The following is a 15,898-nucleotide window of genomic DNA, read 5'->3' as shown; positions in this document are numbered from 1 at the left end:
AGAATTATGCTTTTCTCCTGAAAAGAACTGGGGGCTTTTCTGCAGACCAGAACTTAATGTTGCTTGAGACCCCATGTTGTGCTGCCACCTTGAGTTGCCTGTTAGAGACATGTCTTTTGGATATGGTGGTGGACCTAATGGCTGGTGGATACTGGTGAACAAACATTGATGTCATAAGGCCAGCCAGGTTAGCATACTACTTATCTTTGGGGTATTTTGGAGGCAACATTTCTTAGCTAAATTCTACTTTGTGTGATTTAATGTCTCCTAAGGAAATTTATTGGTAAATAAATAACATCAATTCTACTACTTTGGATTTCTTCTATACTAAATCATTTCAATAATTACATGAAGGAAACATTGCTTGAAAAACTACTCATGTATCTACAAGCCTTATTGTGAGGCCTTCAACAAGCTTTTCCTAGGCAGTTTCTCTTTTTCTTTAAAACAAACAAACAAACAAAGCAAAACAAAATTTGCCTTTAATTCTAGCACTCAGGAGGCAGAGGCAGGTGGATCTCTGTGAGTTCCAGGCCAGCCTGGTCTACAAAGTGAGTTCTGGAAAGCCAGAGCTACACAGAGAAACCCTATCTAGGAAAAAAAAATGAAGCAAGCAAACAAAACCATATACATTTCTATGTTGGGTGTTTAAGATTTTTGCCTGCATTCTTGCAGTGCCCATAGAGGCCAGATAAGGGCATCAGATACCTTGGAACTAGAGTTACAGTTGTGAGAAGCTGTGTGGGTGCTGAGAATTGAATCTGGGTCCTCTGAAGAGCAACCAGTCCTTAGCCTTTGGGTCATCTGTCTGACCTCTCCTAGACAGTTTCTAAAGGCGTGTCTCTTGTATTTCCCACTGTCTGGAATCCGGAAGGTTTTTTTAAAAAATTTAGTTTATTTATTTATTTTTCCCTCGAGATAGGGTCTCTCAGTGTAGCCCTGGCTGTCCTGGAATTTGCTCTGGCCTCGAATTTAAGAGATCTGTTGATTTAAAGGTGTGCAACAGCCACCAGCCACCACACACAGCTAATTTACTGTTTGTGTCCATGCCCCAGGCCAAGTTTTACAGCAATCTGACCCCTAAGTATTCAACCTTCCAGAGTCAAGTGGGAACCAGCCTTCTTTTTGTTGCTTTTTTTTTTCTTGAGGGGGGCAGGGAGGGAAGCCCAGGCTGTCTTCACACTGGATCTTGAACTCTGGATCTTTCTGTCTCACCTCTGGCCCCAGCGTTTGTTAACTGACTCAGTATAATCCATTTTCTTTTTCTTTCTTGTTTGGGCTTTTCTACACCGGGTTTCTGGCTTTCCCGGAACTCGCTTTGTAGACCAGATTGGCCTCGAAGTCACAGAGATCCCTGCCTCCCGAACGCTGGGATTAAAGGCGTGCGCCACCGTCCCTGGGTAGAGGATGTCTCCGTTCTATTCCGATCTCTTAAGAATTCAGCGCTCGCTATTTAAGGAAGCCGCCGGGAGGCGCTCTGGCCCCTCCCACTCCCATCATGCCCCTCGCGGTTCCATCCAGGTGGCAGTTGAATTGCGTGCCATAGTGCGGCGCGCGTTCCCGGGTGCGCACGCCTAGAGCGCAGCTGCTCTGTTTGTGCGTGGCGGCGGCGAGCGGAAGTCCTTGGGAGCGCCAGTTCCGCCTGTGTGTTCGAGTGGACAAAATGGCGAAGATCGCCAAGACTCACGAAGGTAAGCGTCCTGGGCCTCCCCACGCGCGTCCTCGGCTGCCAGCCAGCCGCGACCCGCTCTCCTGGCTCTCGGCGACTTCGCGTGGCCTCTCTGGTCTCGGCCGAGGCCGCGCGGCGGAGCCTGCTCGGCTCCTGGACGCAGGCCGCTGCCCGCGTAATGGCGTCCTCTCGCACTCCGGGACCGGCGCTTTGTTCCGCGCTGGCTGCCGGTGTTTCCGAGTTCTCTTGTCCTGACCCGAGGGCCTCCCTCGAGCGCCTGGCTCTGGACGACCCCGGCAGAGGGAGCGGGGAGGCGGGCGTGGGAGGGAAGTCGCCGCCGCCCGCTTGGGCGCTGTCGTTGCACCTGGGAAGCCCGGAGTGACGGCAGCCGCTTTCCGGCTGCTCGTAACGGAGTCGGCTCCGACCGACGCAGGCCTGTTACTCCAGCCGCGGTGCTGCAGGCGTCTCCAGGCGCCGAGGTTGTGTTGTGGTGGGTCGGGCATAACATGTTGTGGTAGCCGACTCCTGGAACCACTTTAGTGTTGTTCTTTGAGGGACTGATTGTTAGAGAACACACAGACGGGAGAGAGAAGGAAAGGCGGGTTTTATCAGTTGCCTAAGCTTTCAGGGCAGTTGAAGATTTTACGGTGTACAGAGGAAACACAACTAGAAACATCGGAAGCAGACCGGATTCCTTATATAAGAAAGTAACAAGGAGGCAGGAAGGAATTGGCAGTGTATGAAGTTGAGGCCCCGTGTCTTGGTTCCTGGCTTTACATACCAACATTTACGCCCACAACATGGCTTCTAAGAGCCACTAAACACATCCTTTCTGAGCGTGTGGTCCGATATTAGAGGTAAGAAACTAAGGGTATCGGAAATTTGACAGTTTAATAGGGAAACAGATGTGTGAGTCTTAGTTCTTACAAAACCAAAGGAGTGTGTACAGAGAAGTAAAGCCCAGTACTTTCTGAGAAGCTTGGTAACGGAGCCATTAATTTATGTTTTAGTTATTTTTGGAGAGGTGGTGACGCGGCGCTGATCTAAATGGATCAGTCAGTCTTAAATTAGGGGAGGACGTCTGAGCCCGAGGGAACATCTTGTAACGAGGCAGTGAGTCGTGAAAGATGTGAATGAATCCTTGCTGTGGTAGAAAGAGAAGGAGTAAGGAGGAGATTCGGAGATGAATCTAGAGAGTCAATAGCACCAAGAGGTGATATAGTTGGGTCTTATTGAGGAACTGAAAGTACCAACACTTTTTAAAGCCAGAAATGTTCCGGCCCTATTTTGTCTTTATAAGCTTGAAAGTATAACATGTGTTTTTGTTTTCTTTCTTTTTTGAGATGGTCTCACTGTGTGTCCTTTGTTGCCCCGGAACTTACTATGTAGATAAGACTGGCCTCGATTTCAAAGAGATGCATCCACCTTCCCCTGCTTCCTAAGGGCTGGGTTAAAAGGCTGCCTGTGCTATCCTGCCCACCTAATCCAACACTTTAAATCCAGAAGTGTTTTGGTCTTACTCTTTTACCCTTAGACTTTCTCAGACGCTGTTTGCAAAATAATTAGAAAATTTAAGAATGTTTTTGTTCTGTCAGAGTAGGTCGTTTATTCTATTTTTTTCATTCTGGGGACCAATGAGTTGTACTTACAGAGCATGGAGTGAGGGGGAAGGGTGTAACTGATGGGAGCATGATTGACCCCAAAGCAGCCAGCTCCACTGGAAAGTTTTTACAATCCATGATGGCTTCCTCATAGGTGCTTAGATGGAGTACCATCCCCTAATGTTATTTATTTATGGATATTTTGTATTTGATTGTTGGCTTATTGTTGTCTTTTACATAGGTAGCATACCTCTATTTAAATAAATATGAAGTTTTTGTTTTGCTTTCTCATTGTAGAAGCCCAGCTAAGCTTGTTGGTTGATTGTATAGCCCATTTGCAAAAGTTGCTATTTTGTTTCATCACTGAATTAAGTGCTGGGTGGTTGTGGCACACACCTTTAATCCCAGCACTGGGGAGGCGGAGACAGGCGGGTCTTTGTGAGTTCCAGACCAGCCTGGTCTACAAGAGCTAGTTCCAGGACAGCCTCCAAAGCCACAGAGAAACCCTGTTTCAAAACCAAAACAAAACAAAAACAAGACAAAACAAACAAAAAAATAAGGTACTGTATGTCCTGTTAGGTACAAGTCAAAAGGTGCTAAGTGTCATCCCCCCCTACCCCCAGCAAACACACACATCCTGGTCTCTCTGTGTAGACCTATCTGTCTTGGAACAGCTTTCTGTAGACCAGGTTGACCTTGAACTCACAGAGATCCACCGACTTCTGCTTCCCAAATGCTGGAATTGAAAGATGTATACCACACTTCTGGGCAGGGTGATACCTTTTTAGTAGAACTGTATACAGCATTTGCATGGCCTCTTGCTCCCTTACAACATTTATTTGTTTGTTTGTTTTTTGTTTTTTTTTTTTTTTTTTGGACTTGGCTTCCCTGTGAAGCATTGGCTCTCCAGGAACTGTAGTCCAGGCTGGTCTTCAACCCAGAGATCTGCCTGCCTCTGCCTCCTGGGTGCTGGCATTAAAGGCGTGCATTACCACAGCCTGGTTTAAGCCATTTTTATAGCATAGAGCAAAATTGCTTTTCCTGAGGGGTATAGTCCTCAGTAAAAGTATTTTTATTGTCTTAGAATAGTTGTCTTGGGCGGGGAGTGCTTTTTTGAGACAAGGCTCATCTGTGTAGCCTTGGCTGTCCTGGTCTCTGCCTCCAGAGTGCTGGATTAAAGGCGTCCTGCCTGCACTACCGCAAGCGGTTTTTTTCCCCCCTTTTTGTACAGGGTTTTTCTTTGTAGCCCTGACTGTCCTGGAACTCACTCTGTAGATCAGGCTAGCCTTGGATTTTTGTTTTTTTGAGACAAATTCACTTTCTATGTAGTTCTGGCTATCCAGGAATTCTTTTGGTAGACTACACTTGCCTCTGCTTCCCAAGTACTGAGATCAAAGGTATGCACCACCATTCCTGACTAAAATAGTCTTTTTGAAAGTTTTTACACTTACATTTGCTTTGTAGAGTTCAGAGGATAACTTTAAAGATTCTGTTACCTCTTTCCATGATGTAGATTCTGGGAACTGAATTCAAGGCTTGTCATGAAGCACCCTTTATATTAAAGTATTTTTTCCTCTAGTATTGTTGTGCACAGGAATTATGAATGATTGATAGCTCTAATGTCTGGTCCATAATAGGTATTAAAGTGTTAAATTAACATTTATTTGGTAGAGTAACATATGTTAGAGTTTAAGGAAAAGGTCTCTTGTAGTTCAAGCAGACCTTGACTCCTGACTTTCTGCCTTTTAAGTAAGCGTGTGAATGTATACCCACGGTTTTATGGGAAAGTGTCACATAAACAGGATCATTTTTATTTTAACTTTTCTTTATATTGTGTGCTTATATATTCTTGCCTCTGTGTTCATGTAGAAGTCAGGGAACACCTTGAGATTAATTGAAGAGGTCATTGTCAGGCTTGCAAGTGCCTTTAGCTGCTCAGCCATCTTTCAGGACTTCTCTTTTGTTTTAAAATGAAATTATTGTGTACCTCTGACTGGTTGGCTACTCACTTTATATTTTTGTTTGTTTTGCTTTTCTGCTTTTGAGACAGAGTTTTTCTGTGTAACCCTGGCTGTCATGGAACTTTGGTATGCAGCTCATCGAGATCTGATTGCCTCTGCCTCCCGAGTGCTGGCATTAATAAAGGCATTGCCCAGCCTCACTTTGTATCTTAAACTGGCCTCAAATTTGGAGGAAGTCTTTGGCCCCTGGAATGCTGGGAGTTTTGACATGTACCACACCATACCTTTGATCTCTCTTTCTCTCAAAGCTGGGGATTAATCCTCAGGCTTCTTTAGTTTCTGTTATAGAAGCCTTTGCCATTGGATTATACTCCCTACTCTGAAAAAGGCTACTTTAAAACTCAGTTTTGTTATATCTGTTTGGTCAGGCAGGTAGGAAATAGCTTATTGTTTCACAAATGTTCTATGTGGAGAGAAGTGACTTTAGCATCAGATTTGAAAGGTTTTTAAACACTACAAGATGTGATTTTGTTTTCCCAGTGAGCGTAGAATAAAGTTCCATCTTCCTTCCCCCAAGTAACAAATTACTATTTGTGTATGTGTGTGTATGCATCCATGCAAGTATGCCTGTGTGTTATATATGCATGTGTGGGTACTCTGACCTGTGCACATAAGCATGTGCTCATGGAGGTCAAAGGAGGCAGTTGGATTTATTCCTTTGAGACATTATTTTACTGAACTTAGCTATCCTGGTTGCCACCAATCCCTAACATCCATCTCCCTTCTCAGCAGTGGAGTTACGGATGTGCATGACTATGCCAGTCTTTTTAACATGGTTTTAGGGGATTTGAACCTAGGTCCTAGGCAAGCTTTTTTTTTTTTTGGAAACAGGATTTTTCTGTGTAGCTTTGGAGGCTGTCCTGGAACTAGATGTGTAGACCTGAACTCACAGAGATCCTCCTGCCTCTGCTTCTGCCTCTAGGGTACTGGTATTAAAGGCAGGTGCCACTACCACCTGGCTTCTTTTCTCTTTTTAATTTATTTTTTACATTTTAATCCTAGTTCTCCCTCCTCTCCTCTCACCCCCCTCATCCCACCTCCCATCTGCTCCTCAGAGAGCGGAAGTAGGCAAGCATTCTTACTGGTTGAGCCATCTCTCCATCCCTCAGGTGACTTGTGTGTGCTTTTAAAAAAATTATTTTTATTTTATGTGCATTGATGTTTTGCCTGCATGTATGTTTCTGTGTGAGGGTGTCATATCTTAGAGTTACAGTTTTGAGCTGCCATGTGGGAATTGGTGTTGGGAATTGAACCTTGGTTGTATTCTGCAACCACTGAGCTCAGATGACTTGTGTTTTAAGAAAGTCATTGGGTACTTTTATTGGAGGCAGTCATTCTTAGGTTATTGGAGTGATTGAGACTGGGACTTGGATTTGAATTTACTGGAGTAACTTATTTTTTAATAATAATGGTTTCCATAATTTTAAGCATTTCTTCGTGTCTTGTTTATTTTTAAAGTAATGATTACCACTTGAATCTTGGTAAATAACTTTTCATATGCAAATAGATTATGGTTGTGTCTTCTTTCTATGGAAGTGTTCTCCATCCTTAGTGTTTTTTATTGTTTTTTTGTTTTGCCTTTTTTTCTTTTTGGTTTGAAGGGTCTCTGTCATTGCCCAGGTTGACTTCAGGCCTGCTGTGTAGCTGAGTTTGTCCTTGGATTCCTCTTCCTCTTGCCTCTCCCTCAGGAGTGCTCCTGTTTCATATATGTACCATCATGTCTCATTTCTCAGGCTATTGATTCCCGTTATTGAACAGAACTGAAGACTTTTCTTGTCACATATTTTTTTCAAACATTTCTCTCTGTATGTCGCCCAAGGTGACCTTGAATTTTCTTATTTTTGTCTTTTGTCACATGGTTTCACTTGGTGGTCTTTGCTGGCCTGGAATTAATTACAAAGACTAGGCTGGCTTTGAACTAATAAAGGTCCTCCTGGCTGTCTCTTCAGTGCTGGAACTAAAGGCATGTGCCACTACCACAAATGGCTGACCTTGAACTTTTAAGTCTTTTTTTTTTTTGCATTCTAGGCAACTGAGCAATATACCCATACTGCTTTTCAAACATTTCTTCTAGAATCATCCATCTCTCATATCCTCTAATCAATCTGATAATTATTATTTTTAAAACATTTATATTTTATGTGCTTGTGTTATGTTTCTGTGTGTGTATGTACAGGCATGTTCAGCCATAAAGTCAAAGAAGGGTGTTCAGTTCTAAAATTGACATGGGTGCTTGGAATTGGACTCTGGTCCTCTGGAAGAGTAGCAAGATTTCTTAACTGCTGAGCCATCTTTAGTTCCCCAACTGATTATTTTCTTACTTGATCAGTATGCTTTGTGCTTTCCGTGGTTGAAAGATAAGAACTAGACTTAGTCACACCAAGTTTAGGCATTTCTGCATTAAATTGTGTAGTCACGGTGAGCACAGTATTGTTTCCTGTCTAGCAATTTTGAGATACTGCTGACTTTGGCAAAATATGGGAGAGATCTTGGCTTAAACAAAAGTTTCACATAGTACTATGTTCTGCCTCTAATTTCTTACTTTATGCATTTACGTTTGTGGATATATGCATGAGTTTTGTATGTGAGTGCAGTGCCTTTGGAGGCCAGAAGAGGGATAATATACTCTGGAACTAGAAGACAGGCATTGTGATTGACCCGGTATAAATGCTGGGAATATCCACAGCAGGAGCAGTGCCTCTACTCCTCTCGCTAATTTCTTGAATTAGAAAATTAGAGTATAAGAAGTCTCTGTTTTGTTTGAGTAAATGGCTGAAAAAGAGATACTTTGATATAATGTTTTCCTATGGTTGCTAGTAAAAATAAAAAGTTAAACTTGTATAATGATTTTGAGTTTCTGTAGAATTAATTACTTGGGAATTCATTAATCCTGTGGTATTTAGTAAAAATACATTATTACATTATCTTTTGAAATTTTGTTTTACTAGGCACTCCTAGTGCACCTTTAATCCCATCACTTGGAAGGCAGGCAGGTGGACCTCTGGATTTGAGGCCAGCTTGGTCTACATAGTAAGTTCCAGGACAGCCAGGGCGACATAATAAAATAAAACCCTGTGTAAATCACCCCATCCGATTAGTTTTTTTTTTTTTTTTTGGTTTGTTTGTTTGCCTGCTTGTATGTTTCTGCATGCCTAGTGCCAGAGGAGGCCAGAAGAGTGTTTCAGATTCCCTGGTTCTGGAGTTAAGTCATGAGCTGCCGTGTGGGTTAGAAATCAAACTTCCATAGGATAGAAGAGCAGCCAGTGCTCTTTACTACTGAGCCATCTCTTTACCCTAACACTTTTATTCACTTATTCATTTTTTTTTTTTGGAGACACTACGTATCTCTGATTGTTCTGGGGCTCATAGAGATCCTTCTGCCTCTGCCTCCAGAGTGCTGGTATTAATAAAGGCATGTATCACCATGTCTGCTAAAATGTACACTTGATGTGTTGGGACCTTGGTTAAAGAAAAGGCTGAGATGAGAGTTTGTTTGCAGAGTAAAGGAGCTTATTATGGAGCTTTAAAATTTGAGACGTTCTTGCCTTACCAGTTGCTTCCTGCTGGAAGAAACTAGCCATCACAGATCAGAGCAGAAGAGGCCAGTGAATCAGTTATGGTAGTGGATACCTTTAATTTTAGCATTTGGTTAGCCACAAAGTACATGGAGAGACTAACTCAAAAAAAGAAAAAAAAAAAGTGACATTAACCTCTGAGAGCCCTCTGTCCTCCTAAAGCAGTTCAAGTTAACAATGAAGAGGAAGCATCAAGGATGGGATGCTGCTAGCTGTACTCAGCAGTAGCTCAGCCATAGAAAAATGCACAGAAGGGTAGAATTTCTCTCCACAACAACAAAATCATCTTGTTGGGGTTTTATTTAGTTGAATGATGTTTCTTTGTACTTCATTGGAGAAAACCTAGACTTTAGATATATAAAAAAATTCTTTTGGGTTTTCGAGACAAGGTTTCTCTGGTTTTTTTAGAGGCTGTTCTGGAACCAGGCTGGTCTCAAACTTACAGTTCTGTCTGCCTTTGCCTCTGGAGTGCTGGGATTAAAAGGGTGTGCCACCACCGCCTGGCTTAAAAAAAATTCTTAATGTTTAGAAAAATGTCATCACCAAGTAGAAGCCAGTCAACTAGGAAAAGTGGTGGTAGTGGACCCTATCTCTTAATTACAGTTCCCTGGAGACTGAGGTAGGATGATTGCCGGGAGTTTGAGGTCAGCCTGCATAATATTCTAAGACTTTGTCTCAAAAAGTTAAAAAATCTGGCTGGGTGGCGGCAGTGGTGGCACACGCCTGTAATCCCAGCACTCAGGAGGCAGAGGCAAGCCGATCTCTGTGTTTAAGGCCAGCCTGGTCTACAGAGCTCCAGGACAGACTCCAAAAGCTACAGAGAAGCTGTCTTGAAAGCAAGCAAGCAAGCAAACAAACAAAAAACTGAAGAAAAGAAATAATAAAAACCACATATATTAGCACAAGGGACTTGAATTGTAAAAGTAAAGGGGTCAGGCGAAAGTTTTCTGTGTGTTTGTTAATAACTGAGCTCCTGAGCTCTTAAAGGAGGTTCTCTTTGAGTTCCTGTATGTGTGAGGGTCAGAGTGCCATTCTTTTACAGGTGTATCAGGTCATTTTGATTGAGGTGCCCATCATATTACACTGATGATGTAGAAGAGCAATCACAAGCTATTTAGCTGGTCTCATTCGCTCTGATCTGTTTTCTTCCAGAGTCCTGATGGAAGTGGTGTTTGTGATTCCTTTAAAAGCTTAAATCAGGCCACATGCATCTTTGATTCTAGCACTCAATATACAGAGGCAGGCCAAACTCTGAGTTCAAGGACAGCCAAGGAGGACTCTGTCTCAAAGTTACACCTTCCTCAAGGAAAAGCAATCAGCAACAACAAAGCCCAAACATAAATCAACTAAGATGGTTCTGCTGGAAACCCTAGTATTTGTGATGCAAGGAAAAAGGAGGGTTTCTCACAAGTCGAGACCAGCCTGTGTTCATAGTAAATTCCAGTTCAGCCAAGGGTTACAGAGTGAGACCTATCTCAAAACATACACACAAAAGCAAAAAACGAAAGAACTTGTCACCCAACTAGGTGTTAGTTGCTTATTATAAGAGAGAAAAGCCTTAAATATTTCAGAAAAGAGCACTTACACGTTAACCAGGTCTCCTAACTACTATGAGGTCTGTTAGTATTCCTCTGGGAATAAACAGTGCCAGATACCTGGTAAACAGTGGGTAAATAGAGATTTAATTTTTTTTTTTCCTAAGCACTCTCTACCATTCTCCCTCCCTCTCCTCTCCCCACTTCATCTTTTTGTCTTTTTTTGTGAAGACGGGGTCTCCATACCCTGGCTGTCTTGGGATTCAGCATGTTGACTTGGCTGCTGGCCCTGCACTCATAGAGGTCCACTTTCTCAGTGTTGTACCATCCTGCTTGGCTCTTGTTGCTTTTTTTCAATTTCTTGTGTCTGCCCTTTTCTTTATTACTGGGAAAGGGGCACAGATATTCTTTGAACTACATAAAACCACATGCCTCAGAGAATATAATTTTTCTTAGCTGGTTTTCAGTGAGGTTGGGCAAATAATATAATTTGTACCTGTCTTTTAATCCCTGTAACTAGTAAAGCAGGATCTTTCTGTCCATAGACTGTAAGACCCATCTATAAACTACCCAAGCTAGTCTTAAAATATGATGTAGCCAAAGATGGCCTTGAATTCCTGTCTCTTCTGGGTTTCTGGGGTTACAAATTGGGAGGTACTATTTATGTTTATACAGTGCTGGGGAGTTTCATTTGAATACACCCAATTAATATGTATTGAGAAGAAATAAAGAGTGCTGGCCATGCTAAGTCACACATGTAATCTTAACAGTAGGACTTTGATTAATGGAACTTGTGTAAAAAAAGCTAGATGTGTAAAAAATTAGATGTGTAAAAGTGGATGTGTAACTCATACTGCAAAATGGGAAATAAAGATAGGAGAATTGGCTGGAAGGTTTCGGGCCACCTGACGTGGAGTCCACTGAACAGTTGAGAAACAGAGGACCTGAACTGGGAAGTAGGAGATGGCTCACCAACGGGTGTGTTACCTGCTGGGCCTTTTCACTGGCCCCACTTTGTCCAGTTTAATGCTATTTTATACTTGATCTTAGCCAAAAGGCAAAAGTGATTCCTAGTGTTGCTTTTATATCGCTGATGGTGGGTTTTATTTTATGTTTTAATACATGAGGCTGGGTTTCAGATTGAGGACCTTAGACAATGCTCAGCAAATGATGCATCACTGAATTATGTCTTTAGATCAGTTCTGGTAGTGGCAAGTTTAAATAATTGTGAGTATAGCCTTGATTCCTGATCAACAACAACAGTTTAATTTTTCTGGCTGGCAGAGATGGCTCACGAAGTCACTTGCACATAAGCTTAGTGACCTCAGTTTGATCCCTGGAACCATGTAAAGGTAGGAGAGAACTGAGTTATCTGACCTCTACACATACATGTGCCACACATACTAATAATAAATACATATTTTAAGGAGCTTAAATTTTTCATTTGGGGGGAGGTTTAGAATTGATTAATTTTGATAACCCATTCTAATGGTTAGGGTAAGTTGTAGTTGATGACGTAGTAAATCAGATTTTTGGGTTTCTGTTTTCTGTTGAGGTAAGGAGATGAAATATATGTGTAGATGACCATAGTGTAGCTTTTTCAACCTCTTGGTGAACTTACTTAAGCTTTCTATTTTTAAGGTTATTTTGATAAGATTTAGTAAGGAGATGTATTCTATTGAGAGCTCTTTGGAATGTGAAATTGTATTCTTTCTTACAGATATTGAAGCACAGATTCGAGAAATTCAAGGCAAGAAGGCAGCTCTTGATGAAGCTCAAGGAGTGGGCCTTGATTCCACAGGTTATTATGACCAAGAAATTTATGGTGGAAGTGATAGCAGATTTGCTGGATATGTGACATCAATTGCTGCAACTGAACTTGAAGATGTAAGTTGTAAGGGTTTTTTTTCTGTTTGTGTTCCATGGTTAAAAGGAGAGAGGCTCCCTGCACCCCTAATATGTAATCCTAGCTGACCTGGTACTGGATATGTAGACCATGCTTGGCCTCAAACTCTGTCTTGTCTTCTAGGAGCTGGGACTAAAGGTGGTTTACTCCCTGGTTTTTGATAGTTTTTCAAGATCTGCCTATTTTTGCCTCTTGAATGCTGGAGTCCTTACCATGCCCTCAGATATTTTCTGAAGTGCTCAGTTTGGATTTATTTTATTCTATCCCTATTTATCTATTCTATTCATTTATTTATTTGGAGACATGCCCTGGCAGTCCTGTAATGCATTCTGTAGATGATGCTGGCTTCAAACTCAGATCCTCCTGCATTTGCCTCCCGAGTTCTGGGATTAAGGGTGCATACATACCACCATGACCAACTCAGTTTTGAATTTTAGGTGGAGAATGTAGCTGAATTATTGTTACAGGATATATATATATAAAGCATTTTGAAATCATTTTCTGATACAAATTCTAATCCTAATCTGATACAAATACCTAATCCTGCCTTTTGTACCCTGTGAAAAAAGTGACTTGATTATAAATAGCCATTTTTCTGTTACTTGTTCATAATTCACACCCATTTTTTGTTGGGCCTTGCTCATTCTAAACAAGTACTTTACCACTGGGATACCCAGCCTTCAAAATATGAATTTTATTGTTTTGAGACAGGGTTTCCTTTATATGTCAGTCCTGGTGCTGGGATTATAGACATATGCCACTATACTTAGCTTTGGTTGGTTGGTTGGTGGTTGCTTCCTTTTTTCCTTCCTTCCTTCCTTCCTTCCTTCCTTCCTTCCTTCCTTCCTTCCTTCATCCCTTCATCTATTTATACAGTATTCTGTCTTCATGTATGCTTGCAGGCCAGAAGAGGGCACCAGATTTCATTACAGATAGTTGTGAGCCACCATGTAGTTGCTGGGAATTGAACTCAGAACCTCTGGAAGAGCTGCCAGTGCTTTTAACCTATGTGCCATTTCTCCAGCACCAGTTTTTTTCTTGATCTGTTGTATTTGTTTCAGTTTTTAAAAGCACATACATTGTTTCTTTTATTCTTTGGGAATTTCATACTTGGTTTACAATGTACTTTGACCTTATTCACAGTTTACTCTTTGCCCAATTCTTCCCAGACTCACCTCATTCCCTCCCAACTTTGTTTTCTCTTTTTAAAATATAACATGTTGAATCTATTTTATGCTGCTCCTATACTCATGAGTGTAGAGCCACCATCCACTGGAGCATGGCAGCCTACCAGGGGCCACACCCTTAAATGATCTTGTGCCGGCAACGCCACCTTCTGGGAGGTGTTGAGTTCAGCAGCTCTTTGTCATGTATAGAAGATACTGTTTTGCTCCTATCCTCCTCAAATTGGCTCTCTTCTGTGATGGTTCCTGAACTTTGAGGGTAATGTGTGACACAGGTGTTCCATTTGGGCTGAACAAAATAGAACATCAAAGCTACATAGCTTTTTTTTTTTTTTTTTTTAAATACCATCTCAATCATTCAAATTTGGTGAAATAGCTGTTTTGTCAGTTTTTGCATGGTTACAATTAGACAAAATTTATACAGAGTATCAAACTTGATGATGATATTTTTCTTTTTTTGAGAGACAGATCTCACTGTATAACTTTAGCTGGCCTGACTATGTAGACCAAGTGCTGGGATTAAATATGTGCCCCCCCCCCCCATGCCTGGCTCAAACTGGTTGTTTTTATAAAATTCAAGTCATATACTTGTCACTGGCACTTTAACCCCTTGATAGAAAGGTGTTTATGTGACTATCCCAAAGATGAAATACTAGAGGCTGATCAGAGACTGGTGTTTGTAGAGGGTGTCCCCCCATCCTCTGTGTACATGTATTTTGAGACAGGGTCTTGATATTTTAGTTCACCATTGACCTTAAACTTAGCATCTTTCAGTTTGCTAGGATTAGAAATTAAGTGTTGGCACTATCACAATTGTTCCTAGTACTCTTTTACCTAGTAGAGGAAGACAGTGATGGTTGTATATTGTAGAAGAAACAAGTAATTTTATTTTTAAAGTAGAATTTATGAGTAAGATCTTCTTGAGAGTTAGGTACACACTTTTTTTTTTTTTTTTTTCAAGACAGGATTTCTCTGTATTGCTTTGGAGCCTGTCCTGGAACTAGCTCTGTAGACCATGCTGGCCTCGAACTCAGGCCTGCCTCTGCCTCCTGAGTGCTGGGACTAAAGGCGTGCACCACCAATGCCAGGCAAGAGAGTTAGGTACACTTTGTAATAGAAAAGAAGCAGTATATATTGGCTGTGTAAACATACTGTTAAGGAAGTCAATACATTTGATAGCAGTTACTGTTTACATGTTCCTGTGGCTAAATAAATCCAAGAGTTTAAAGTAAACCTGTGGTGGTTTCCAAATTACAAATTTTGTCATGTTAATTTTTATATTCTGACATTTTGTTTGTGACTTTTTGGGGATGTTACATTGCAGGATGACGATGACTACTCATCATCTACAAGTTTGCTTGGTCAGAAGAAGCCTGGGTATCATGCCCCTGTGGCATTGCTTAATGATATACCACAGTCAACAGAACAGGTAACTTTAAAATTTATTCAGTTTACAAAAAGGGAGTGAGTTTCTGTGGAAGCACAGAAATTTCAGCAGTCAGTTCTGAGAATGTTTTCAGAGAAGAGCTGACTTGGGAGGAGTCAGAAGTAACTGTAAAGGTGATCATTATATGAAGTATTGACTTTTGTAAACTGATGAGGCATATGCACAAACAATGGCTTATTTCTTTGTCTATGGGGAGGGGTTGGTTATGTAATAGAGTGAGTATTAAACAAGACATGCCTTTTTCCAGTATGATCCATTTGCTGAGCATCGTCCTCCAAAGATTGCAGACCGTGAAGATGAATACAAAAAGCATAGGCGGACCATGATAATTTCCCCAGAACGTCTTGATCCTTTTGCAGATGGTAATTTCTTTCCCACTTTTCTATAAGTATTCAGAAATTTATTTTAATTAAGTTGTCTTTAGCCCTTTGATTTTTTTTGGCATGCTTAAGAATTTGCTTTTCGTTTTTTAAAGACCCCCCTTATAGATTTGTATAGATTTGGTTGAAGTCACAGATGCCATATTCTTCATTTTTATAATGCAAGTTTTCTTTCCAGGTAGAAGGACAAGAAAATAATGAGCCAATGCCATAGAAACGCAAAGGGTTAAAGGTTTTTCTTTTACTTTTGTTTTGGGTACTCTTTGTATACTTGGAACAAATGTTTTTCTGCTCAAAATACTTTCAAATTATTGCAAGTTTTCATTCCAAATTTTGGAATTTGGTTTGGATTGTTACTTTTGAGAAACTTTCTCACACTAGAGTTCCCCTCTTTGTAGCTTAGTAAATGCACCTACTTTGCTCTATGCAAATTTGTAGTAAAAAATGAAAGTTATACAAAGAAAGATTTTGGTGTTTTTAATAGTTGGAGTCTTGTTTTGCTAATTGTAGTGTGAAAGGGGCATAGTGAGCCTGATGGAATTTTCCTCGGGTGAGTGAGTGAGTCCCACCATCAAAACTA

General features: G+C 41.2%; 1 protein-coding gene across 1 annotated transcript in view; it reads left to right on the top strand.

The window, feature by feature from the left end:
- The first annotated feature begins 1,522 nt into the window (after positions 1 to 1,522).
- Positions 1,523 to 15,898, top strand: part of LOC127226205 (splicing factor 3B subunit 1-like) — a 40,611-nt gene continuing 26,235 nt past the window's right edge. Inside the window, 4 exon segments of the mRNA XM_051190140.1 lie at positions 1,523 to 1,691; positions 12,122 to 12,288; positions 14,816 to 14,920; positions 15,186 to 15,300. Coding sequence (XP_051046097.1) covers positions 1,664 to 1,691; positions 12,122 to 12,288; positions 14,816 to 14,920; positions 15,186 to 15,300 — 415 coding nt within the window. The 5' untranslated portion in view covers positions 1,523 to 1,663.

This window comes from Phodopus roborovskii, unplaced genomic scaffold (genome assembly GCF_943737965.1).
Source record: "Phodopus roborovskii unplaced genomic scaffold, PHOROB, whole genome shotgun sequence".
NCBI classification, from domain to species: domain Eukaryota; kingdom Metazoa; phylum Chordata; class Mammalia; order Rodentia; family Cricetidae; genus Phodopus; species Phodopus roborovskii.
Note: the sequence above shows the minus strand (reverse complement) of the source record. Positions and strands in the feature narration are given on the sequence as shown.